A 25173-nucleotide genomic window follows, 5' to 3' on the forward strand; every position below is an offset into this window, starting at 1 on the left:
CTGAGGGGGAGAGAGTGGTCGCCTTGTAATCGACAGGTAATCAACGTCAACAAAGTGGGCGAGATATAACGCAACAATGGAAAAGTGCTGTGGGGAAAAAAAAGCATGATATAAATGCACTTGAACTCTGACTGCAGTTACTTTATAAGCACAAAGAAGCACCCTTTGCCATAGCATCCGTGTCATCTTCATGAAGGGATGGCAGAGCCCATTCGGAGGGGGGGGCAACAATGTTTACATTACATCTCCAACAACAAGGCGAAAGAAAAAGTCGCAGCGCTAGTTCAGTAATTTATTTGTTGGCAAACAACTTTCACTGTTACAACAAATATTAGTTATGAGATCATTCAACTTGGTAAACCATACAAAAAAGAATAAATAATCAGCAATAATATCGGAATAATCAACATGATCTTAATAATTTAAAAATAAAGAAACAAATCAAAAGAAAGCACTCCATGTGCCACTTTATTTACTCCTGCATAAAAGTCAGCTCTTTTTTTTTTTTCCTGCCTTCTTTCAACCGATAAACAGATAAATAAATAATTTCTCTCTTGGGAAACTTGGAAGCGGCTCTCGGGATACACGTGGAAGCTACACTTCATACAAACTTTTGAAAATGTCCCTCCTCAATAAGTAAACATTGGATTTAACATTAAACAGTGCTGCAGTGTGCAGAGTTCACATCCTCGGTACACATTGATGGTGTAAAAAATTAAATAAAAATAAAATAAAGTAATGGTATTTCTTTCAATTTTGAATAACATTCAATTCCCATTTTTTTTTAATATTTTATTTTGCACAATGAGTACAGTTAAGTAATGTCAAATGGTAGAATATTTGGCAATAAAAACAATATGCTTTATATATAAGTTACTCCAAAATACCTGGTGTGTTTTACCCACCCAGGTCCCCCCCCCCTTGTGCCTAAAAGAAAAATAAACTTCCAGAAAAAGTGTTTTCCATAGTAAGCACCGCTTTCTTTTTCCCTTCCGACTACACAGTGTAAAATATAGAGTAACAATTTGCAAAATGTAAGTGAGAGTGGTGTGGCTGTAAACGGATCAAAACTGTGCGTCGGCTAAATGCATATTAGTCAGAGTGCGCTAAGAAGTTCCTTACTGCTTCCGTCACCGAAATGTGGCCGGACAGTTCCCAACGGCTCCACAGACAACTGAAAAATAACAACTGGTCATATGCAACATCTGTATCTGTATTCTATACAATACATAGAAATGATTTAGTCACTTTGTCGTAATTCTTTTCATAACTGAAGACTTCTACGGAAGAAAGAAGACGACACCGGCCGCTTTTCGTCCACCGGATCTCCCGCCATTTTGTTATTAGCGAAATAAACAGCAGCCGCAGTCACAAGAACTTGCAGGAACATATGACACCAGCCTGGACACAACTCCCGTTGAGCAGATATGAACAGGAATTTAGAACGTCAGAAAAAGATACGGTTACAGTTTGCTTGCTGAGAGATTTTTATCATACATCCTCCACTTGATTGGCAGGTAGTGGGGGCGGGGTCTTTGTCTGAAGCCAGTCTATGTTGTGGCTGGATTGGCCTTCAAAATGTGTCTTTTAGAGTGAGATCCACATACAGAAACACAGACGATTCCTTGTTAACCAGGAGAGTCGGGGGGTCAGAACCTCAGTCGTGGTAATAGTGGAGACTCTGATCTGCTGGAGGTCCATATTGGAGAACTTTCAGGTCCGACACATAAAATTACACATCCCTCCCTGCTTCTCTCTCTTCCAGGTCCAAGGTTCTACTCAAGGTTTGATATTCACAAAGTGGCTCTCAGCGTCGCCCTCTGATGACAATACATTCAGCCCCTTTATTGTTGTGAACCATGATGAGAGTTACACGCAGCTCTTAGTCCAGGGGCGGACCCGCTCGGCTTGTCAGTTAACAACAGTGGAAGGTTGTGAGCTCAGGGAGGGACAGGAGTCTCTTGGTGGACTCTATAGACTGGTGACCAGGTGGGAAGGGTCCACAGGGGGCTCCTCAGGTGACGAATCAGACTCCTCCTTGCTGCCGGACACCATGTAGCCATCGCTACCTCCACGACCCATGTGGTAGTAGCTCTGCAGCTCGTGAAGGTGGTTCCTGGAGCCCAAGTTGGGCATGCTCTTGTAGTAGACGTCGTCTAACTCTGGCGCGGTGGCGCTCTTACAGGGCTGCAGTTCTCCGGAGCTTTCATCTTCGCCGTCCGTTAATCCATTCACCTGGGCGTCTGGGAGGTCGGTGAGAACCGGCATGCTGGTGTACAGCGAGTCTCTGTGGTTGGGCGAGTGTGTGTGCTCGTCGGTGTGCTCGTTGGTCAGCAGGGGGAAAAAGCTCTCGCTGGTTTCCTGCGGGATGCGGCGTGGTCTGGAGTAGCTGTGTGGGGGAGGCGGTGGCGGGTGGCTATCTGGAGGAGGAGGCCGCGGCGGTAGGAGCGGCGCATTGGATTCCTCACGGATGATTTCCAGGCCGAGGTTCTCCTCGTGGGGGAAGGCCGCAGGGTTGTCCAGCACCATGGGGCCTCCGTCCTCTTTACCGTTGCCCACACAGCCTCCGACTCCACTGCTGCTGGAGCTACTGCTACCTCCTGCCAGGCTCCCTGAAAGAAAACATGTGTGCTTAGGACTTTCACATTCTTCACTCTTTATAATGAAAAACATCTTTTGGCTTCCTTTTCCCTGGACAAACGTTTGCAGCTGCATTCGACATTTGAAACATTACCGAGGAAGTCCACGGGAATTATCAGACTATCTACATTTATCTAGGACAGAGGTGCACACATTTTAGGGCTCAAGAGGCAAATTTGGTTTATCAAACTAACACACAGAAAAAATCTGTACACGCTAACTAATTAGCATATCAGGATTTTAGAGGGGGCTAAAACACTTTAAAACAGGGGTCTCAAACACGTGGCCCGCGGGCCAAATGTGACCCGCAGGACACTAGTTTGAGGCCCCCGCCTTGATATGCTGTAGGGTATCATGTACTCAGGAAAAAAATATTACGTTTGATTAATGTTCATGTTAAAGGTTAAATAACTGTTAATAGTTATCCTCCCTATCCATGTGGAAGTGGTAAGTTTTTGGCTTTTTAAGTTTAAAGGAAATAGCTTGGAGGCTACCGCTTAGGTCACTAGCTCTCTAGTTTGCGAGTTAGCATGTGTCTCAAGACCCTGCAGTTGCGCAATATGTTGTAAATAAAAAGAGTATAAATGTGACTATAGTCGTGTTTTGTCATGTCTACAGGGCTCTAATAATGCTTTGTTCATTTTAATCTGAAAAAAATAATTTGTCTACCCACCAACTATATGTGGTTTCTTAAGTTTTTATTATTTGCCGTTTTATTATTATTATATTTAATTATTACTGATTGATTGATTTTCTTTATTCTTGATCTTATTTTGTGTAGAAAAATAAAAATGAAGATATTTGAGAACAGTGGAATTTTTTTATGTAGAAAATCGGAACCAAAGCAAAGTTTATTCATTTTTCTGTTTTTAATAAATGCGTTTTTTTGGAAAACCTGATGCAGCCCAGCCTCGCCCAGACCCTAGCTCCAGTGGCCCCCAGGTAAATTGAGTTTTGAGACCCCTGCTTTAAAAAGTCATACCCTAAGTAAATGTAAAAGATCCACTTGGAGAAGCATGGCTTTGGCTCTTTTTTTTTTTTTTTTTGAAGAAATGGAAGTTTAAATGCAATTATTAATAGCCTTTCTAGTGTCCTGTCATACAATGTCCTCCATATGTGCACCACCTGATTCAAATAGTCCTTGGTGTCTAGGCATGTGAATCCGTCTTCACTGTCCCTCGCATGTGTTGTTTCCTATTTTAACAAACATCTCAGCATGAATAGTCAAACTCTTAGATTCTATAGAAGCCATCTTTTGGATTTGTTGATTTGTTTTGCATGTACGTTTTCTAAATTGTAGCGCTGATCTATTTTGGAGCAAGCAGTAGATTTCCCTTCAAAATTCAATGACAGCTAACATTTTTAAATATTAGCTGAAAATAAATGTAACTAGTGTGTGTGTGTGTGTTACATCACCGTCTCTTACAGGATGATAATTCTATAGGTACATTTGAACGTTGGAGCCCTCCAGGCAGCTGGAGGAAGCGGCTGCTTACTGTCCCTTTAGACTTTGTTTGAATAGTTTAATGTTAATAGTAGCTAACTTTTTTTCTCCACTTGTATTTAAACAGTTTATAAAGGTTTTATGACTTTATGACAATTTCCCCCAGATGAGATTATTTACATGACTTCTTATGGAACACTAGCAACCACACCATCCTGGTACCAATTTATTGGCTGCTTATTGCCTCCAATTCAAGTCCAGAATACAAGTGAAGATATTTTGAGCAGTCTGACGGCTAATGCCACCCATGATGACAAATTGTTAACTGGGTGGGTGCTGACATACTGTAACTTAGCACGTAACCATCACCACCACTGAGTTTCAAACATGTAGGAGGTGAGGATGGCTTGGTTTCTCGGAGCCAGAATTTGTGTTTTTTTGCCATGCATACCCTGTCTAGGTAGAAGTGACCACATGCAACAATGAAAAGTAAGAGCTCACCTCCATTGGCCATGCTGCTGTTGACGAGCTTGTTCATCAGGTTGTGACTACGCTCGCTAGTGGCCCTCTCATGGTTGTTGAGATAAGACGGGATATAATTGGAGGTAAGCTCTTTCAATATCTTCTTTTCCAAAGTGGTCTCTTTGTGGTTGCTATGGGTGCCATAGCCGCCGCTCCGGTCTAGAATTTGCACACAGTCACTCAAGTATTCGCTGCTGGCCATGCTGTAGTTGTTGCCGTGGTTACCATTAAGCGGCAGCGTGTCCATAACACTGGAGTCTCTTGCGTTGTTCAGGATGCCCTCTGAAGTACAGTGAGAGATGAAAAATTGATTCAAGTCTTGCAGTGGGGAAAATTATTTTTTTATTAGGTGAGTTTGCTGAGGATTTAGCATTAAAGCAGGCTGGAAGCATCCATAATTCAATGTGCTAATTAGTGCAGTGACAAAAAACAAGGCTGTGACTTTAAGAGCAAAAGAAATTGTAAAAGTCACACTTAAGGTTCTTAAATTGAATCAATTTGGGACAAAACGAACGACTGCATTTTAATCCTAGCAACTCATATGTCTTTAAATCCGATCTACAACATTTCACACAAGTTGCACTTAGAAAACGGGCTTAAAGAGACAATAGGATATAGATTTCATACAAAATTAAATAAACCAATGAAAAGTTGCTTTGAAAAGGCTGACAGCCAAACAAAACTTTTCTTTGGCTGGAGAGAATAAAAAAAAGTTATGCAGAAGCCAGAGAAGAAAGTCTAAGTTATTGATGTAGGAACTGAACCCATACTTGTGTCTCGGTAAGATGCTAATGGACGGCATGAGGAAGAAGACAGAAAGAGACACAGATGTCAGTTTGCACATCAGAAACAACAGATAGACAGTAATTGGAGGAGTATCTCATTATCTGCATTTGGACAGTTGATTATTATGCTTGTTTGTGTTATTTCACATCGATATTAGACACATGGACGTTATACAAGACATGCACCAATGCAAAGTGAGCACAAACATTTCAGTGTGCAGACTCCCAAGATGTGCCAAACAAATCAACACATGACTAAGAAACAAATTAGGAAATGTTTTCTGTATGTAATTATTGCATTTTAGGGATGGGCATTTCCCCGACCATTTATGACCTGCTATGGGAAAAAAATAATGACAGATTACCGTACTGATCGTATTTTGTTGTCTTATATTCAGGGGCAATAAAGTGACAGCTTTATTATGTTTTAAAAATATTATTTTAAAAAAGCTGGAGAAAAGTCAACTTCCCGTAGCTGCTGCCGTGTACTTCTTTAGACAGCAAACTACTGCAGTGAAAAATTCATTATCTATTACCGTATTTACCCGAATACCGGTGGTCCTTGGTTTATGGAGTTCCGTGTTACAGTGAAATCTCAATTAGTGCACAATCCAGTTAGTGTATTTGGCGGTTAACGTAAAAAAAGCAAAAAAACAGATTTTGCCTCGGTTAACATACAATGTGGCTCGTGCAACTCTTGTTGTGTTATTAAATGTATTACATTTGATAATATGAGCTATTAAATTAAAAATGTCAGCATCATATTAGCACGGGAATGGGAACCAGAAATCCCCAAAACTTCTGTCACCTGTCTATGATGTCATCAGCGCTTTACTCTGTAGTTCTTTGCTAATTGACACAGTTAATCCATAAATCTCCGCTTTTCTTATTAAAAAATAACCCACCATGGAGCCAAAAAAAATGCAAAGAGGTGAGAAATCCCTTTACATGCATTTGAAATTGTTTTACATATGTAAAACTATAATTGTAAAACTATACAAAAGTTTTTTGTGTTCAAATGTTGGAGTGACTGGAATTATTAACAGGATTATTAATTAAGTGCATTTTTTTTTTAACCGGTTTGGTAGATATACGTATATGCTAGCCAACAGATGGCACAAAACAACCTTTCCCCAAGTGAGTCACAGCTTTTCTTCCAGTCACTCACACACACACCACTGATCTGAATGTTCTGCGCGCCTGTTTTCATGCCACTGTTGTATTGAACACAATAGAGGATTTAACTTCCCATAGCAGACTAAATAGTGCAGTACATTAGCCTCAATTGCTTTAAGACATGATTATCATCGATCAGTTCCATACAGAATTCATAATGATCGATTCCTCAATTACTACGCCCATCCGTAACGCAGAATGATCTGTCAATGGCCTCACTTGGGAGTCTTCACCACATCACCAAGAAGCCTGCATCACAATACAATCGTCATGCAAATTAAAAGTAATGTACTTCCATAACAATCTGCATGCTGTACATTTAGAATAGGAACATCAGGCACACCTTGGGTGTTGTACATGCCCGCAGCAGGGTTGTTATAGACTGCAGAGTCCCCCAGGAGAGTGTTATAAGGGTTGTTAGTACCATGGGGACGAAGGAGAGCATTAGTTATAAGATGATTAGCCATGGTTCCTGGTACAGGCAGATAGAGAAAGGAAGGAGGGAAAAGCAACAGCCGAGTCAAGAGAGAGGAAAAAAAACAGGAGGATATTTGGTGATTGAAGAGGGGGGGGAAGAGAGGGAGCATGTAGATGTGGCTCAGTGGGAGTAAGTACAGCGAGAAAAAGATGGAAAGTGAGTGTGTGGAAGAAAGAAGGAGAGAAGAGGACAAGTGAATCAAACAAGCCAACACAGTTCTGAGGTAAAAGCCTCAGCAAAGCTTAACAAGTCATTCTTGCAGCCGCCACCAGTCATGATGGGGGTCGGGGGTAGGGGGCGCACAAACACAATGGGAGTAGAGCATTGCTTGGGACAACTTGTTGCTGCACTTCAATATGCTTGGATTGTTTGTAATGATATAGAAGAGATACAGTAGATGGATTCAAACAATAAAGCAATATTTAGAGTATCCATCCATCCATCCATTTGCTATATACCGTGTGTCCTCACGAGGGTATGCTGGAGTCTATCCTAGCTGACTTCAGGTGCACCCTAGACTACAACGGCAGGGCACATATAGACAAACAACTATTCACACCTATGGAAATTTAGAGTCTTGTAACCTAAGATGCATATTTTTGGAATGTGGGAGGAACCTACAGAAAACACACAGGGACTACATCCAAACTCCACTGGAACCCAGATGTTCCACATCTCCCGACTGTGTGGCCAACACACTAACCACTATGCCTTATTTAGAGTATATATTTGATTGGAATTATTAAAATGAGGGGTTTGCTACATGCAAAAGTGTAAAAATGTGTTAAATCTGTATTGCCTGTGCGATAATTTTTCTGACAAATACACCACATCAGTTGGATGGACTTGAAATTTCTCACATAGTTCAATGCCGGCTACAAGCCACCCACTGTAACTTTAGGATTTTTAGCAGAATCATTGCAACATTGTGCTTGTGGGACTGACAAGCATATACTACGTATGTGTGTAAAGCTAGCATGTCTTCCAATGCATTTTGAGTAGAACCCATAGGGGGTGCCACAAATGCCACACCATGGGTTATACTAAGTTTTTCACGACTCAATATTATATTCCAATATTACATGATATTACTGTATTTAACAATACGACATGATGATCACTGCAAACATCTATTTAGGATCAATTATGAGTTAACGATGGACAAAATGAAGTATATATACAGTCCCTCTACTACTGTGCTGCAGCACAACTATAGAAATTTCTTAGCAGCCCAACTTTAACATGAATAATGAAAGTATTCTTCCTTTTTTTTCCACTTGCCAAACATCTACAATTCCAACTTCTATCATAATATCTCATTCTGCCTTTGTTCACTAATGCACATTTTTGAGAAAGTTAGGATGTGGCAGCTAAGCAGCTCTTCGCACCTTATTTGTGTAAAGTAATAGTAGGCGGAGGTTGTGTGTGTGTGTGTGTGTGTTAAGCCTTCCCTCAGAATGTGTGCGATAATTCCGATGCTGACACACTGTGTCTGCTTGAGCATCAATCTGTCATGTAACAGCATATTAGTGGCCAAAAGGAAGACAGGGCCACACCTCGACTTGAGAGACTTTTAAAAATTGGACTACGGGAGTATATTTCACAATTTGGATGTACTCAGTAGGACACACACTTCCTTAACAGTTTTACTGTGGCCTTACGAGGAGGGGGCGGTAATAGATATCTTTTAAACACCACCAACTACAGTCGCTTTCTGCTTCAAAACAGTACCTCAGGAAGCTGAGATATCCAAGCCATGTTTGAATGCATTCTTGGGAAGAGACACACACCATTTGACATCTTTTAATAAAAGAAGATACGGTGAAACCTCTGCAGAGAGGTCATACAATTTCGATTTTTTTTTTCAAATAATATACGGTGCAGCTTTAGTTACACACAACCTTGGCATATGAACTCAGAATAGCACAGCCCTTTCTTTGGCTTGTGAATTTGTTTTTACAGAATGGAGAGAAAAAGAGCATAATACAAACGAGTAAAGTGATGAAGTGGACTCACATAGCAGTAAAGTTAAGATTACGGCCTCTATTTCCATGGAGCAGTGCAAGGTGGCGCAGGGTGGCGCACCCTGTGCAGTGCAAATTTCATCCAGTTCACAATTTGCGCAGCCAATTTAGTAATCTGGTAAACGGGGCTGTGCCGAGATGGCCGTGGGAGCACATCAGGGGGAGATGTCCACATTTTTAGCTTGAATTTCATGACAAAACAGTGTGCCGAAGGTGCGCTGAACGCTTGAAAGCTTTGACCGGCACAGTAGTAAATTTGGCTGTGCACACATGTCACCACGTCGGGGTGGGGAAGGGTGAAAATATTTGTCCCCCAATGGGAGACATGACAGAAAGCAATTGAAGTTTTTTTGAGGCCTAAATAGTTTTTATAAGAAACAGTACCACATTTCATATAAAATAATAAAAGGTTTGACTGTACAAACCATGAATGAGCTCAAGAGTATTAATTTGAAGTTAAATAAAACTGAAATAATAATTTAATAATAATTTCTCTTTAGCAAAAAACCTGCAACAGGACATTGTTTACCTTTGAGTAGCGCCACAACTCTCCCATTAGCGGAAAATGTTGTTCTGCTCCAGTATCCAAACAATCCTTGGTAAAGATTGTTCATCATTTGCATGATGCTGTGCTGTAAATTTATGTGGTATGACGCTCGTAGATTTTTCATACTGGACACTACAGTTTCAGAGGATATGAGACATGCCGCTTTGGCACCGGATTCTGGAAAAATGAACACATTTGGTCCTTCCTATGACTTTTTCAATCAACGTCTTACTTTTGAGCAAGCCATGGTTCTAGTCGAAGATAAGTGGCACAAAAAAATGGATGGATGGATGGATGGTTCCCGGCAGGAACCAAACAATGTCCCTGGCTCAAAACGAGTGATGTCACCATGTTTGCTGTCATGTTAACTGTAGCGACTGAATTAATAGATAAGATAAGCTGCCTCTATGATCGACCCGCGCCTTTATTATATATATGTTATTTCCCAGTCATGTAATTAGTCACGAGTCCAGCAAGAGCCATCACTTGGTCTAGATCTGGATCGAGGTCCATCATTTGGCGCACTACACTACACTATCACCAACCCACATATGTTTATTACATTTTATATTAATGATAGTATTTGGAGATAACAAATGATTCCATTCTATGAAACACGATTACTATTATCAATCCATCCTCCAAGCATCCTTCCTACTGAATTGTATATACACCCTAGTCTCGAGTGGAACATTACGCTGCAGGAACCCAACCACTACTAAATGACAACTCATGCTTGACACGCTCTCTGCTGCTAATATATATGATACATTGACAGAGACGGGAATGCAAATGTGTGGTATCCCGCGGTTACCTCTGTTAAGCGTGGCGGAGCTGTTGATGTCTCCCGTGATGAAGGAGGACTCCTGTTTCCTCACAGTGTCGTTCCACATCCGCCTGATTCGACTCTACGGGAGAGGAAGCGGAAGGGAAAAGAGGAGGAAATGGAGCAGCCGTGGTGAGGGAAGGGAGGCGTGATCACATGAAAACAAAAGAGGAGAAGCAAAGTATAAACATAAAAGGGTGTGGTGCACAAAAAAAAAAGGGCAAATCAACAACCAGCAAAGGGGATATGGGAAAACATAACCACCCGTCAATTCCATTGACACTTTAAAGACCAGAATGCCAGCATCCATGTGCACAGGTGTGAGTCAAGGTTTGGGCTAGGTCCACTTTCAACTCCAAATGAACCAATACAACATCTCAGAAATCAATGACTTCATTTCATTTGCAGTTGAAAGCGAAGGACAGTAACCTCAAACCCTCATGGCGTGCACTGGCCTCACCTGAGAGTCTGCTGTGCTGTAGCGTCCAGGTGTGCAGGCAGGTAAGCTCACCTGTGAGCCTGTAGAGTAGCGGCCGGGCGTACGGGAGGTGGTGGTCTTGGAGGAGGAGATGGAGGTCTCTACGCTCTTGCCGCTACAGCAGTGAGTACGCAGACACTTGCCGTACTCTTTACGCACCTACATGGGAGGTGTTAGGTGGAGGTTGTTACTAAAGTATTGCATATTAAGCAATAAAGGCGCAAAATGGGGAGAATTTGCTGGAAATTTAAAGTTTAACCCATAATGGTAATGGTAATGGTAATGGTAATGGTAATGGTAATGGTAATGGTAATGGAAATGGTGATGGTTTTATTTCATTTGAACATGCATCAGATTACAATTGAATGCATCACATAATCAGTTCCCAGTTCCACATGTCTGAAAGGAGTAGGAAGAAGCAAAGCTTATTAAATCCTACCCCTCCATCTGGTACTTTTACAATCAGTAACTGTTACATTTGTTCACTTCCTGCTTTCCATAATACAGTTTAAGGTTTTCTAATCAATTATCATATAATCACACATGCATCAACATATTTTTCTCGACTTCAGTTCAGTGAACATCTGGGTTTTGCTTTTTCTTTGGATTATTTGTCACCTTGTATATATCTTGTATATTTAATGCCTGCATGCAACTTGTTAAACTGTCTTTTTTACTTATGCTACTTTTGTATACTTTTAAACTAGCTCTCCAATCTCGTTTTACATTCTGTATAATGACAATAAAGAACATTTTCATTCTGATTCTGTTATGCCACAGCCACCGCAGAACCCTATGGTTTGGGAAAAACAAATGTTGTTAGCAAGTGAGCAAACAACAGAAAAGGACTTGTGATGCTTATTTTAGAATAATGGCGATGAACAAAGCAGAGCTGTTGTTATTTCACTGAAAAATGAAACCACACTTTTAAAAAGATCGATATCTTTGAGCTTGTCTAAAACTGAAAGAAACTTTCTGAAAAACATGAATATTCAAGGCTGTCCTATACTCCGGTCAAGTTATTCAAGAACGTTTTTCATAGTACAGTGAAGCAAATTAATTTTGACATTGGAGGTTCCAGGGTAATATCGGAATATTGTGGTCCAAGTAAACACATCCAGTGATTAGCAGTGAGGAAAATCTGACCTTTATGTACAATACGTATGAAAGCTTGAATGATTTGACATTTTACCACAACTACCACTGGCAGCTCGCTCTTCTATAACTCTAAAACATGCCCCCCGCCCCTTGATATACACCTAAAACTGAGAATTGGTTGACAAATGTGCAGCATTGACAAAAAACCTTAACAGGTGGACCGAGGCCAGATCCTGCATAGTCTTGCCGCTTCCATGGGACCAAAACAATGTTGGTCTTAATTTGATATATTACCCTCTGGGCTGACTTTTCTTGCTGAGGTTTCTTGAACAAACATCGACTCCATCAAAATGTCCACGTTAAAGGATTAACTTTATAACTTCCTTCCCATTAACATGACCCGACTTTATTACTCGGATTTGTAATGGCGGTATTCCTCCAGGAGTCACATGATGCACTTGTACACACAGAACATCTGCATTTAGATCCCAATCAAGTTAGAACAAATAGCGCAGTAATTGCTTTTTAACAAGCTTGTTGGACTGGCAGGCCTGTTTTGCCACATGCTCTGTTTGAACAGCTGTGTGGTGAGCCGTGCCGTGCATCTTGGGAGAAACCACGTTGGGCTGCAGCCAAAGAAAACCTCAGCACGGTTCTGAGGACATCTCTCTGGACACCTGATCTGATGGCCTAACACATACCTTAAGTAGACTGTGGACACACACACACACATACATACACTCCCTTGCTGGAGTTTACTTGCTGTGCATTTAAAACTGAAGGCTCACAATGGGTCTGACGCCACATTACTATTGAGCATTTGATTAATCTTCTTGCCTCTATCTATTCTCCAAGGTACTGAAAGTGTGAGACTGTGGAAATACGACAGGATGTGTAGATTTCTTCTGAAAACCCCCGACAGTATAACTTCGACTTGGAAATATATGTGCTCTAATCTATGTGTTCATCTAATCCAGAAGGTCAGATAAACCCCAAAAAATGTGTGTGTGTGTGTATCTGTGGTGTGCTATAACGGCCAGCGAATCCTTTTCTGCTGGCCTAAACACGATCAACTTAAATCCTAATATTTGTTTCATGAAATTATATTTATTCCCAACAATCTATTATTTATCCAATCAGATTTCGGTGTCTATGTATTGCCTTGTCAATTGAATCTGTCCAGGGTCTTCAGGATCAGCAGCGATGGCCCATGTCTCTTGGGCTGTTTCTTTAACCAATCAGATTTCAGATTCACTTTGCTGGCTCACAAAAAAAACAGACCCTAAAAATTACCCTAAAATCACACATAGGAAAAAGTGTGATGATAAGGAGTAATGGTAAGAGTGGGAAATCAAACCACAACCCTAGCCTGGCTGCTAAGTACAATATGGCAACAGTTGATAGATAAAAAAAAAATACGAGGAAATGGGGGCACGTTTGTGTTAGCTCAGGCCAACTAAGAAGTAACTATACAAAGATAAAAAGCAACTGGGAACACTAATGTTCCCATGCCTTCCCCTATGAAATCCGTTTTAATTCTCTTACAGTGCCCAGGTGTGTCACCTATGAAAGAAAATAATAGGGTCTCCAATATTGCACAGAAAATATCTCGCATTTATTTCTCTGGCTGTTGGCAACCTGTTGATGTGTGTGTTTTTTTAAATTAACTCCACAAGTTTGCAGTATGAAGACGCTGCATTTGAAGTCTACTGTAATGAGTGGTCAATCATCTAGAAGCTTTGTTTACCTCTGCATGTGCTTTAAAAAGTTGTTAACGTCACCTGCCTCTTGTTGACTAACTTTTTCAAAGTCCCGGCTACAATGTTCACTGTGCTTAAGACATGTCTATCTGGTCTACATCTCGCTCACCTTCTTCTGCAGAATGCAGTGGAAAATAAAGATGAACATTCCCTGCAGTGAGTTGAAGATTGTGAAAAGATAGGCCATGATCACGGTGCTTTCGTTGATGTACATCAGGCCAAAAGCCCAGGTGAGACCCAGCAGACACAGCAGGGCTATGGCCCCAATCACCCAAGACCTGCAGGAAAGGAGAAGATCCGTGAGAAAAACACATTTTTTCCCCTCATGTTGCGCTCAACCAACTCTTTGAAAAGAATGATTATTCTCTTAATGTGTCCGACATAAAGGTCAGTAGTGGCCGTGATAATGGACGGCATGTGGACAGGGTACGTTTCAGCTTGTGCTACGCTAACCTTATCTCTTGCCCTCAATCAGAAAATGCTCTTCAGCCTACGGTGATGCATGTGGTATCATAAAGGATGAGAAAGGGGTGAGGATGGGTTCACCCAAATCCATGACACAGTGGGAGTGGGATGGAGAAAACCAAGGTAGGTATTCCTTAAAAGTACACACTCAGGGGGCATCAAACACCAAATACACAGACGAAGGTAGGAGAGGTGATAAGCGAGCTGATGTCAGTCACGAGAAGATTTTTTTTCCTGAGTGTTAAAAGTGTGTTTCACATTTTCACAAACTCACTGAGCAATGGTCCCACTCCATATTTTGTTCTATTTTTCTTTACATTTACTCCCATGTTCCTTTTTGCAGATATACATTCCTGCAGACCGAGGAACCTCGCTTGATTCATTTTCTGCACAGTACAGAAATGTGTTAAACAGTGACACACTTTTGTACATGTTTAAAATGTTGAACTGTTGTTCTACATGATGTGGAGGTGCCGTATCATGAGAACTTCACAAGAGTTCCACAAGATCTGATGGACTTTGGAAGTCTATTTTATTAACACAACTTACTATAGTGGGGACGGCACGCCGGTTGAGTGGTTAGCGTGCAGACCTCACAGCTAGGAGACCAGGGTTCAATTCCACCCTCGGGCACCGTTGTGTGGAGTTTGCATGTTCTCCCCGTGCATGTGTGGGCTTTCTCCGGGTACTCCGGTTGCCTCCCACATTCCAAAAACATGCTAGGTTAATTGGTGACTCCAAATTGTCCATAGGTATGAATGTGAGTGTGAATGGTTGTTTGTCTATATGTGTCCTGTGATTGGCTGGCGACCAGTCCAGGGTGTACTCCGCCCAAAGACAGCTGGGATAGGCTCCAGCACAGGCCCCGCGACCCTCGTGAGGAAAAGCGGTAGAAAATGAATGAATGAATGAACTTACTATAGTGCCCAACTGGGGTCCAATATCATCATAAAACTCAATGAAATGAGCAGAATCTCTTTTTTTTGTCACACTGGTGAACCTCACTTTCAACCAGTTTGTGCACTGAATAGATTATTTTAATTTCTTAGCTTTAAATGGTCACTAATCTGAATTTTTCTATGCTTACTGTATTGATACACATCGACAAACCCGGATCCATTAACGTTCCACAAAATGGCCCCAGTCCATATTTTACATTTCCTCAGTGGGGAACCAAACTCTCTTTTTGATTAAACTTCTTTTTTCTTTTTAGATTTATATTTGTCTCTATGTTTTTCTATTTATCTTTTCTGTGCATACTTCACTATCCTGGGGAACCTCACTCTATTCACTTTCTCTGTGGAATTTTTCCTGTTTTCCTTTCTTAGTGTTGCTACTCTGATTTTTCTCAGCCACCTGTTTAGCGATCAAAACAGAGAGCCTTGAAGTACTAATTGTGTCTACTGCTGATTTCTGCTTTGTAAAATATACTGCAAGTATATACCACTGTTTCTGTCCCGACAATGGTCACTAATATGATTGGCAGACTGAGCATTCATCAAAAGTCAAAATAGAGATAAATACACATGGGGCGGGGGACAAGGCAAGGATATTAGTGAGATATTAGAAGAGTCAGGAGGAAGGAGGAGAAAGAAAATAGGAGGGTAAGTGAGTGAGACTGCGATGATTGATTTGATGTTGCCCTCTGTGGCACCATTCAGGCGAGACATAACCGCCAATAAAGCCCGTCTGCTGACCCTCTCCAATAAAGGAGCATCTCATCCCTCTTTTCCTTCCCTCCGCCGCCCCCCCCACCACACTCCCCCTCCCTCCCGGTGCTCCCTTAAGTCAGGCTCTCAGCTGCTTCCCCTCACTCACATTTCACCATTGTAACATTTCAACAGCACATCGGGGCGAGTTATATAGGTCAAAGAAACAGCTCACAAATGTCACAAACGTTCAAGTAATTCATATTCCGCGGAGATGAGGAGGCACGTGTGGTTAAAGGAGAGAGGGGGGCGGTTTCTACAGACAAATAAGACAACAGCAAACCAATCAAAATGTCTCAGGGGGAGATGTCGGGGCATCTTGATTGGAGAATGGCCTTACCAGAACCAATCAGCAACAGAGACAATGTATAATCGCTTGGAATTCAAGAGACAAAGAAAACAACAAGGACGAACATAAATGAGACAAAAAAAAGGGCACAATTATGACTCACAAAGAAATGAGACATGACTAATAAAGCCTACTGATTAAAATCTATTCAACCTTCAGCATGCTCATAGAGAGAAAAAGTCATTTAAAAACAAACTGGGGGGAAAAAATCCCAAAGCGTTTATTCTTTAAACTGCTCTTTGATTTTTATCTTTAATCAAGCCTTTTGATTACATCCCCCTGAAAGGCACTGGAGCAATGATCGTGTGGTTTCGCCTTCATTTTTGAAATATTTCCCAGCGCCCTCGCCTAACAGATACGGTGGCCGCAGTGTTTAGAAGAAATAACAAAAACCATCTCTTCACTGACTTTGTGTGCCGCACGTCGGCGGGGCACCCGGCGCTGATCCGCCACATATTGTTCAAATTAAGACTCAAGCCTTTTGTCTCGGGCGCTGCCGGAATGAGAGAATAACACAGTCGTGATTAGTTAGTCAGGCAGACAGAGACACGGCGCTCGGTGGAAATGAAGTCATATTTTCAAGTAACATCCTCAGAGGGTCATATGCAGATAATAATGATGTGCTGCTCAATGAGAGGCATCTTGAGATGATGTCAGACAAAAATAAGACGTGTCTCATGCAAACATACAAAATAAAAAAGGACAATGGATGACTAGATCACATTCAGGCATTATTTTCCTTTGGGCTTGTGCTTTGTGCAGACGGAATCGACACTGCTGAGTCGAATATACTCAGAGCAAATAAACTCAAATGTCGGGCATGGACAGTCGGGGCGTGTACTTTTTGGTTTCTTTTTAGACGTGAACACTAAATAACATTAGATTACCCTAGTAACCTTAATTTAAGGTATGATTCGATTTAAAAATAGGAGTTTAATTTGCACTTCAATGACCTCACCGTTATTATGTTTGGTAAATACTCCATACTGTACTGGATCCCATTAGATCTCCATGTGTACTTAATGTGCTGGTGCTTCCTTAGGGTGTACCTTAAATTAAAAATCTTACTAGGGGTCTGCATTTTCTTTCAAAGCAGTCGTTTCTTTCTTCCAATGTGTTGCTGGGCAACAAGTCTATTGCTGTTTCAAAATTCGCACACTACCATACTTACGCTTAGCCTTTTGAGTGTATAATGTTGCACTCAAAGCTGTAAAAATGGCGAGTGTGCAGTGCTGGACACTTACCGCTCTCGATAGTCACCATCTTGGCTATGTAGCAGAAATGGCAGGGATTCATTTGGAATAGTGGCAGCAACAATGTAAGCTATATATGTTTTATTCTAGTTTTAATTACTGTAAAATGGAGACCTGGGAAAATAATTGCAAATATTGTCTATACTGATGACTTGAGTTATAATTCACCATAAATAGGAGACAAGAAGAAGAAGAAGAATTTACTGTTTAAGGAACTAAGTATACATTGAATACAGTATACTTGCAGTGTAGTGAAGGACAATACGTCTATTTTTATGGCTTCAACAGACAATGCATAATGTGTTAATAGCCTCTAAAGGTGCTGGTCAGGGGAAGGAGCAGTGCCAGCTGTTCTTAGTTCCTTTATGAGGTTAAAAGCTGCCTGTTGGATCTTGCAATATGCTGTACCTCACACTCTAAAAAGACAGTAAATGTCAAGGTGTCCGTTTATCAGGACAGAAACTTACTTGATGTTGTCCAGACATCCAGAATCGGGTTTGAGGATGGCGGTGTGGTGGAACATCTTATATAGTGCGATACCAAGGAAGATTACATTGAGCTGAAACACACAGATACAGTAAATAGATACATGTTATATAGTATGTGGCTCCCAGGTAATGCACAAGCCAACAGCAACTGGTTTGAAAACACAACATCGGTCCAGTCAATGAGTCTAAAAAATTCTAAAAGTTGTTACATCCATTCAGGATCACTATTGGAGCACATATCGGCGCTGCAGTCCCATCTGTTGATGGTTTAATAAAGACGCGGGTTTGCAGTGTCTCTGAGGCTGTATGTGCTACCGCTCGGTCAGATCAGTGATAGCCTCACTGGCTGGTACTTAAAACGATCCCTATGCACAGCAGCATGCATTCCCACAGTCGTCTAATTGGAAACATGCACCCGGCGCTATCATGTCTTAAATTGTGGTGTTTTATCCACATCTGGCAACAGGGACAACTCTATTTTCAAGGTACTAGATGAATGTTTTCTTTGTCTTTAACCTCCAGATAGTGCATGGATCTTGTTTAAGAGGGTTCTTGATTTGATATGGAGCAAAAGTTAATGCCATTTTGAGGCAGCCTGGTTGAAATCTGATTCTGAAATATTTCTTTGACCTGTGACCATCGTCTATTTGTTTACATTTATAGTTGTCTTTATTTAAGGAAAAGGGAACATGCATAATATGCATAATATGCATATTAATCAACATTTCTATATATATATATCTATGCCAGTGGCTAATTTCCATGGTTCGTCCCCTGAGGTTGACGTTAATTATAGTACCAATGACATTTGCTCAAAAAGAAGAGCATGAAGAATAAATAATAATAACCACAGATTTGGGGAGACACAAAGTGCTCAAGTGTTAAAGTACTGGATTATTAAAGTGCCTAAAGTATGAGAACTTGTTGATGTTATTACATAAGCAGAGGTGTACTTTTTCAAAGAATGCATTTGGCTTTTGGTCCTCCATTCCATCTTAATGTGCTTTATTGTTCAAAACCTGTATGATTTTTGCCCTGATGCCAAATAACAGTCAAAAATTAGCAGATGATTGTCGGAGGATGGTCCAGAAAACGTTTACATTTCACAGATTAGCCACCATAGCCCTCTAGTGTGGAAACTCAGTTAAACTAAAAGCATTTTTTTAAATAAGTTTGACATACAAAAGACAGAGTTGTCTTCAGAGGACCAGCAGATGTGCTCTGTAATGGACATTCCAGGCCAGGAGTTGGCAATGTCAGTAAAAAAAAAACATGCATATTAACTTCTTGATTTCCTGTTTGTCAGTAAGTATTGCAACTCTTTTGGACACTGTCCTGGTAAAGAACATATACATTATCTCATGCATGCCTACAATGAACACTATCTAGAAGCAAATAGTCGACTGTTGGTTTCGGAAGAGTCTGATGCAATTACCAACTTTGCAGTTGAATCGCATGAAAATGTCATGTGATCAAGATTGTACGCTTGAGTATGTTTGGGCATCGAGTACTAAATATTGTAGTGACCCAAACATAAATCAGTCATGAAAGACGTAGTATGATCGAGGTCTAGAAATATATACATGGAGGTGGGACCAAAAAACATTTCCTGAAGCAAGTTGGAGCTTTTCTTCCTGTACCTCAAATGCAACAGTGACTTGAAAAATTGGACCCACCGGGAAAAAAAGTGTCTCAGAGATTGATGAAGATAATTGCGATCAAACAATCCACCAGCTGTTATTTCACTGATATTTAAAAAGATCACTGTCTTAAAAACATATTTCTCAATCGAGAGGGGTTGTTTAATATTCCATACATCAATAAGGTAGTGCCCTTGCTTTGACAGAGAAATCCAATCCCAAAAATCAGAAGAAGTGTTTGAAGATTAAGATTATTTCCACTTCAATTATATTTCGGATGCTGTGTCGGCGAGCTTTTTCTTTCTTTCTAGACTCTGTATGGTTTGTCGTCGTTGATGACTTCAAAGATTTTCAACTGGTTGGAATGAATTCCATCTTGAGTTAATCCATGAGTGGGGAGGACTTTTAAAATGACACATTTTTACACTTTTCAGAAGCTGCGGCAAAGGAGGAGGAAGAGGATATTCAGCAACACCTTCACGTAAACCTGCACTAATAATATGGCAGCCAAGTTGACTTTTAACGTGAGCTGCTGCACTGACAGTGAACATTCATGCGTGTGTGTGTGTGTGTGTGTGTGTGTGTCTCACCATTATGATGAGTGTAGCAGGGCCTATAAAGCTCCAGATAAAGTATGTATCCAGTCGCAGCCAACACCTTAAGAAAGAGGAGAGATGCAGGAGGATTAAAATGTGTCTCAGAGGAATGCTGGCTAGCAAAGATTTACCAGCAGATGATAGCGTATGCATCACACACATACAAGCAGGAAGGAGAAAGAGTTATTTACATGACACTCGAATGCATCACGATAGACGTATAGGACAAAAGGAATCAGGAGAGATGTGCAAATGATGGAGCGAAATAGACGATGCACATGGCTCAAACATACATCAACACACTGAGGTTGAGATGGTGAGAGATGATGATGATCACCTGCGATAAATAAACCGTTAATCCCCCCCCACCAAGGGTGCGGATATATGACACACGACCACACAAACGATGTTCATTTGGATACTGAGTTATGGCTTATATGACTATTTATGGAGAAATGTGCAAGGGGAAGGGTGAAAGGCTCATCCTAGCATTTTTTCTGTCCACACAGAAGGTGGGATGTCACACACAGCCCCACTGTATGCAAATCATGCTCTCCCAAAGCCTCTTCTTTTGTAGCAGGTTAAGGATGAGAAAGTGTACCCTCCACTATGGGTGTCCGTGGGGGTCACCTCCTACAAAAAAAAGTTCCTCTGAAGCAAAATAGCCGACTGATTCACGGCCAGCTGCTTTTGAATTATTAATCTTTCCATTTCCACCACATTAGAGACCTCCTCCATTGGGGGGGTGTGGGGTGACACAGTAGCCTCCTTCTCTGAGTCGTTACCCCCGCCTTCATTACGGGACTCAAGCTTCGAATACGGGGACCAGGGTGACGCAGCAGAGGCGGTTCATTATATTTTGTGGTCAAACCGGCAAAAAAGCGGGTCCGTTTTCAAGGTAGTGGTTGATAAATGAGTCATATAACTCACCTTTTGCTCCAATATGAGATACTATACCATGACAATAATTGGATTTATTATCCAATCAATCTGGTTTACATGCGGGAACACTGGCTGTTTGGTTGAAATATTACACTCACTGGTACACCGCATCTAATGGGATCCAGTACAACAGCTGCAGCAAATATTCTGGCCTTACAAATTGGACCATGTTCAGTTGTGACTGACAGTTCTTGCCCAAGTGTTAAATTAGTAAGGTATTTCTAAATTAATAATTTTCTGTACAGTACAAAAGTGATAATGCCTCACTCGGATTAACAACAAATCTGACAAAATATTAAATACAAATTTTTTTTTTTTTTTTTGCCTGATGCTGCCAGAGATATTCATTTACCAATGTGTTTATTGTTGTGGTTGATGTTTATAATGGTAGTGGAATTAACTGAATCACACTGAGAAATTTCATTATTTATTATTAGTACCGGTACTATATTGGATCGTAATGTCTTATTCAAATGTAGGGCGTACTGTGGTGAATATTTTATTTTTCATTTATTTTGAAGGATTAATTTGATTTTTTCTATGTTTAAATTAGCTATTAGTAAACTTTAAAATACTAACGCAAAGTCTTGCATAGTATTTTTTTTTCTATTTACATTTTTAAACACACTCGCAAAACAACCGGCTAAAAAAAGCTCCTTGCGGCTAGCCAATAATAGTACACTGTTTGAACATTCATCTAGATTCATATTTTAATGATCACCCTGAGATGAAATATTGAACTAAGTGGCATCATCAGATCCAACCCTTTTCCACTTGCCCAACTTCCACAGAGTGATGTGCGCCTGGTGGGAAACTGAACTTTTATACAAACGGTCTCCGGAGCAGCAGAGTGAAAATGTGAATGATTTAACAGCTTTATAATGTGCTGTCATTGTTCACCGTCCGTAGGGGCCATTCAATTATGAGACACCCGTGTCAGAGATTGTAAATGTTTAACGTAAATGTGTAAAGTTTGCATTCAAAATGAAGCAATCATGCACCATATTATTTTCTAATGTCACATGCATATTATGTATTGAAAATGCATATGATCACTGTCTAATGAGAATAATCATATCATATTAGCATAACTTATAACAATACCACCGTACCTTAAGGAAAACTGCCCTTTTTTGTCATTTTGACCATCATCTACGATCCCTTTGTAGGACAAGGACACATCTTTTCCTTTTCTGTGTGTTCTAGATAGCATGTACGTACTTGCGGTTCACCTATTCGTCCTATAAAGTCCTCTAAAAAAGCCTCAACCTTAGGATGCTGTAACCATGTAGTAACCATGTAAACAAGCAGATTAATAATAACATGTTACTTTCGCTAAATATTTTAGCCATTTAAAGCAGCACCAAATAGTAAATAGTTATGTGTTTGCTGTGGCAGACTGTGTGGAAGCCCCCTTCACTGACTACTTCGGGACAAATGAGGAAGCAGAATCTGGTCTTTTTAGTCTATATATATACATGGGAGAATGAGCTACAGGTTTTAGATGCTCAGCGGGCAAGAAGAGAGGGTGAAACGTCCGGGCAGACGGGACCAGCATGACTCGGTGGCGTAAATGTGGAGCTTGCCAAGACATGTCGACAGAAATGAGCGGCACATATTGTTGCCATCAATGGGAAAAGGCTTAGTGTATCTGGCGAGGAGGACACTGCTCCAAGAGACTACAATACAGAAAAACAAAGAATAGTACATAGCACTGCAGTGCAACTACCCAAAAACCAAGCAGAAAAGATGCTCCAGACCAGCTGGACCAGACAGACTAAGTCACCATAGTGCTTGATTTCACAGACGTATACATAATAGATCTTGCTGTGTCAATGCAACAGAAAAAAGTAGTTCCTCAGTGTTAGCGCCTACAATAGCAATGTTGCTATACCTTGTTTAATATGGAGGTAATGGTATGTAAATCTCAGTGATAGATGGATGGATGGATGGATGGATGGATGGATCAACAAGGCCTCATCAACAAGGCCCGGAACCCCACCTGACACTCTTCACACCCCACCTCTGCCTCATCCTGCCACTTTGACACTTTCACTATATGCGTTACATTAACGCCCAGTTTGGACTTTTAGGAAAAACAATCAGACTGCACTTCCGGAATAACAAACAAAACACAGACTGTGTACATATATTTATACTGTTATTCTGTATATTTTGTATTTTTTCATTCTTTTTTAATAGATGTGTCTGCACCTACTATACCAAAACAAATTCCTAGTATGTGTTTGATCATACCTGGCAATAAACCCTTTTCTGATTCTGATTCTGATTCTGATTCTGATTCTGATTCTGGATGGATGGATGGATGGATGGATAGATAGATAGATCTCAGTGTCGTTTATCTCATCTCGTTTCATATTATCTGCATACTATATTTGTATATAACTCTGGGTAAAACTGTTGATTTTATTAATACTTAGGTTGTTTATTTTGTTTATTTTTCTATATTGTGTACTTTTGTACTGCTTGACTGATTCTGTACTCTTGCTGCTGTGCAATGCAAATTTCCCCACTAAAGGCATATCTTATCTTATCTTAAATGGAGCGTTGCTGGTGATTTTTGGAGGTTTTATATGCGAAATAGGTGAATCAATTATATGTATGGTTATTGACATACTTATCTACAATTGCATGTGTTCCTGTCTCACATAAAATTACCAAACAAGTGCAGGAACCTAGTGTATTAATCAAGGGCTCCTTTGCATATGAATCAAGCACCCCTCTGCTCACATATGGTATTGTCTGATGATCTAAGATAAATTGAACTAGGAAGTGACATGTTAACACAGAAGGACAGTCATTCTAGATAGCGATTTAGACTGACTCTGTCAAGTAAAGATTGTGTGACGTGTTCACACATTCGAAAACAATTCTATTTTCTATTTTTCAAATGTTCTTGTTCTTGTATGCTGCTGCTATTTTCACAGCCAAAGAAACAAGCAATGTCCCAATTGTGGGCTCAATAAAAGCTTATTCTTTTCCGTTCTATTGTGCAGATTTATGTAATGTTGCGGCCCAGATTAGTAATGTGAAAACCTCTTTTCCAAGTCATAGGTCACACATATTGCAACTTTCATGAGCTTCACTCGTGCATGTGGCGCATGCATATGTTTCATCTAAATGAGGTGTTGGCTGCCTTCTCTCTTGGACTCTCCCTGTGACTCAGTCGAGCATGCATGATTATGTCGTCATGTACGTTGAAGACTGCAAGTGCGCACTCCCTCCGGGGAATCAATCTGCTGCACACAAAGAGGCCAAGCTTTTCCATCCACACCCCTTAAAGCCTTCCACATTCACACGTGTTGTGATCCTGTTGTGCTGGCTCTCCCCATTCTTCAATCCTTCACTCCCTCTCCTCCCATCTCAAGTTCTCTACAGTGACTCTTCACAAGTGCTCATAGAGTCCAGTGCTACAGCCAAAACGACAGCAGGCGTTTTCGAGCTCCCTCCATCCCATCCTCCCTTCTTTTCACACCCCGCTATCCTTCTCTATATCGCTTACACTCGATCTGTGCCGTAGCTCCTGTAGTCCACAGCGGCCGAGACGGCCACTATGACAGCCGGCACGCCGTATCCTGCCAGGTAGAAGTACTTGGTCCTGGAGTGTTCGCTCTCAAACACCTCCACCAGCATGATGTACAGCTGCACCCCTTCCAGGAACATCCAGGTGAAGGCTGCCAAGAAGAAGAAATGGAGAAGGGCGGCAAAGACGGCACAGGCAATCTGGTGAGGAAAAAGAGGAGTGGATTTAGATTTTTTTTTTAAATACAAAACAAAACACTTACATAACAATCGAGATTTTGAATGCTTTATAAAGTTCTATGCAAGCACTGAGGCCATGAGTCACATTCCAAAAACACTCATTTATCATATTCAAAAACAAAACAACAACTGTGGGGGTTTGGAGATGGATTGTTGAAGGCAGGCTAAAG

The 25173-nt window shown here is 40.9% G+C and overlaps 1 protein-coding gene across 5 annotated transcripts in view; it reads right to left on the bottom strand.

Annotated features, from left to right (window-relative positions):
• Window positions 1–278: 278 nt before the first annotated feature.
• The window catches only part of adgrl3.1 (adhesion G protein-coupled receptor L3.1), a 156984-nt gene continuing 132089 nt past the window's right edge, over window positions 279–25173 (bottom strand). For 2 of the 5 annotated variants that reach the window (XM_078793289.1, XM_058085631.2), the window contains 8 exons: window positions 24744–24964; window positions 20273–20339; window positions 18022–18113; window positions 13888–14056; window positions 10954–11079; window positions 10431–10524; window positions 4586–4888; window positions 279–2612 (listed from right to left, as the gene is read on the bottom strand). In XM_078793289.1, coding sequence (XP_078649415.1) covers window positions 1972–2612; window positions 4586–4888; window positions 10431–10524; window positions 10954–11079; window positions 13888–14056; window positions 18022–18113; window positions 20273–20339; window positions 24744–24964 — 1713 coding nt within the window. In that variant the 3' untranslated portion in view covers window positions 279–1971. Of the gene's footprint in view, window positions 2613–4585; window positions 4889–5376; window positions 5395–6910; window positions 7040–10430; window positions 10525–10902; window positions 11080–13887; window positions 14057–18021; window positions 18114–20272; window positions 20340–24743; window positions 24965–25173 lie in introns of all 5 variants that reach the window. The other 3 variants (XM_058085624.2, XM_078793288.1, XM_078793287.1) reach the window with 3 other exon arrangements.

Source organism: Doryrhamphus excisus, linkage group LG9 (genome assembly GCF_037039965.1).
Source record: "Doryrhamphus excisus strain RoL-2023G ecotype Guam linkage group LG9, RoL_Dexc_Guam_v1.1, whole genome shotgun sequence".
NCBI classification, from domain to species: Eukaryota; Metazoa; Chordata; class Actinopteri; order Syngnathiformes; family Syngnathidae; genus Doryrhamphus; species Doryrhamphus excisus.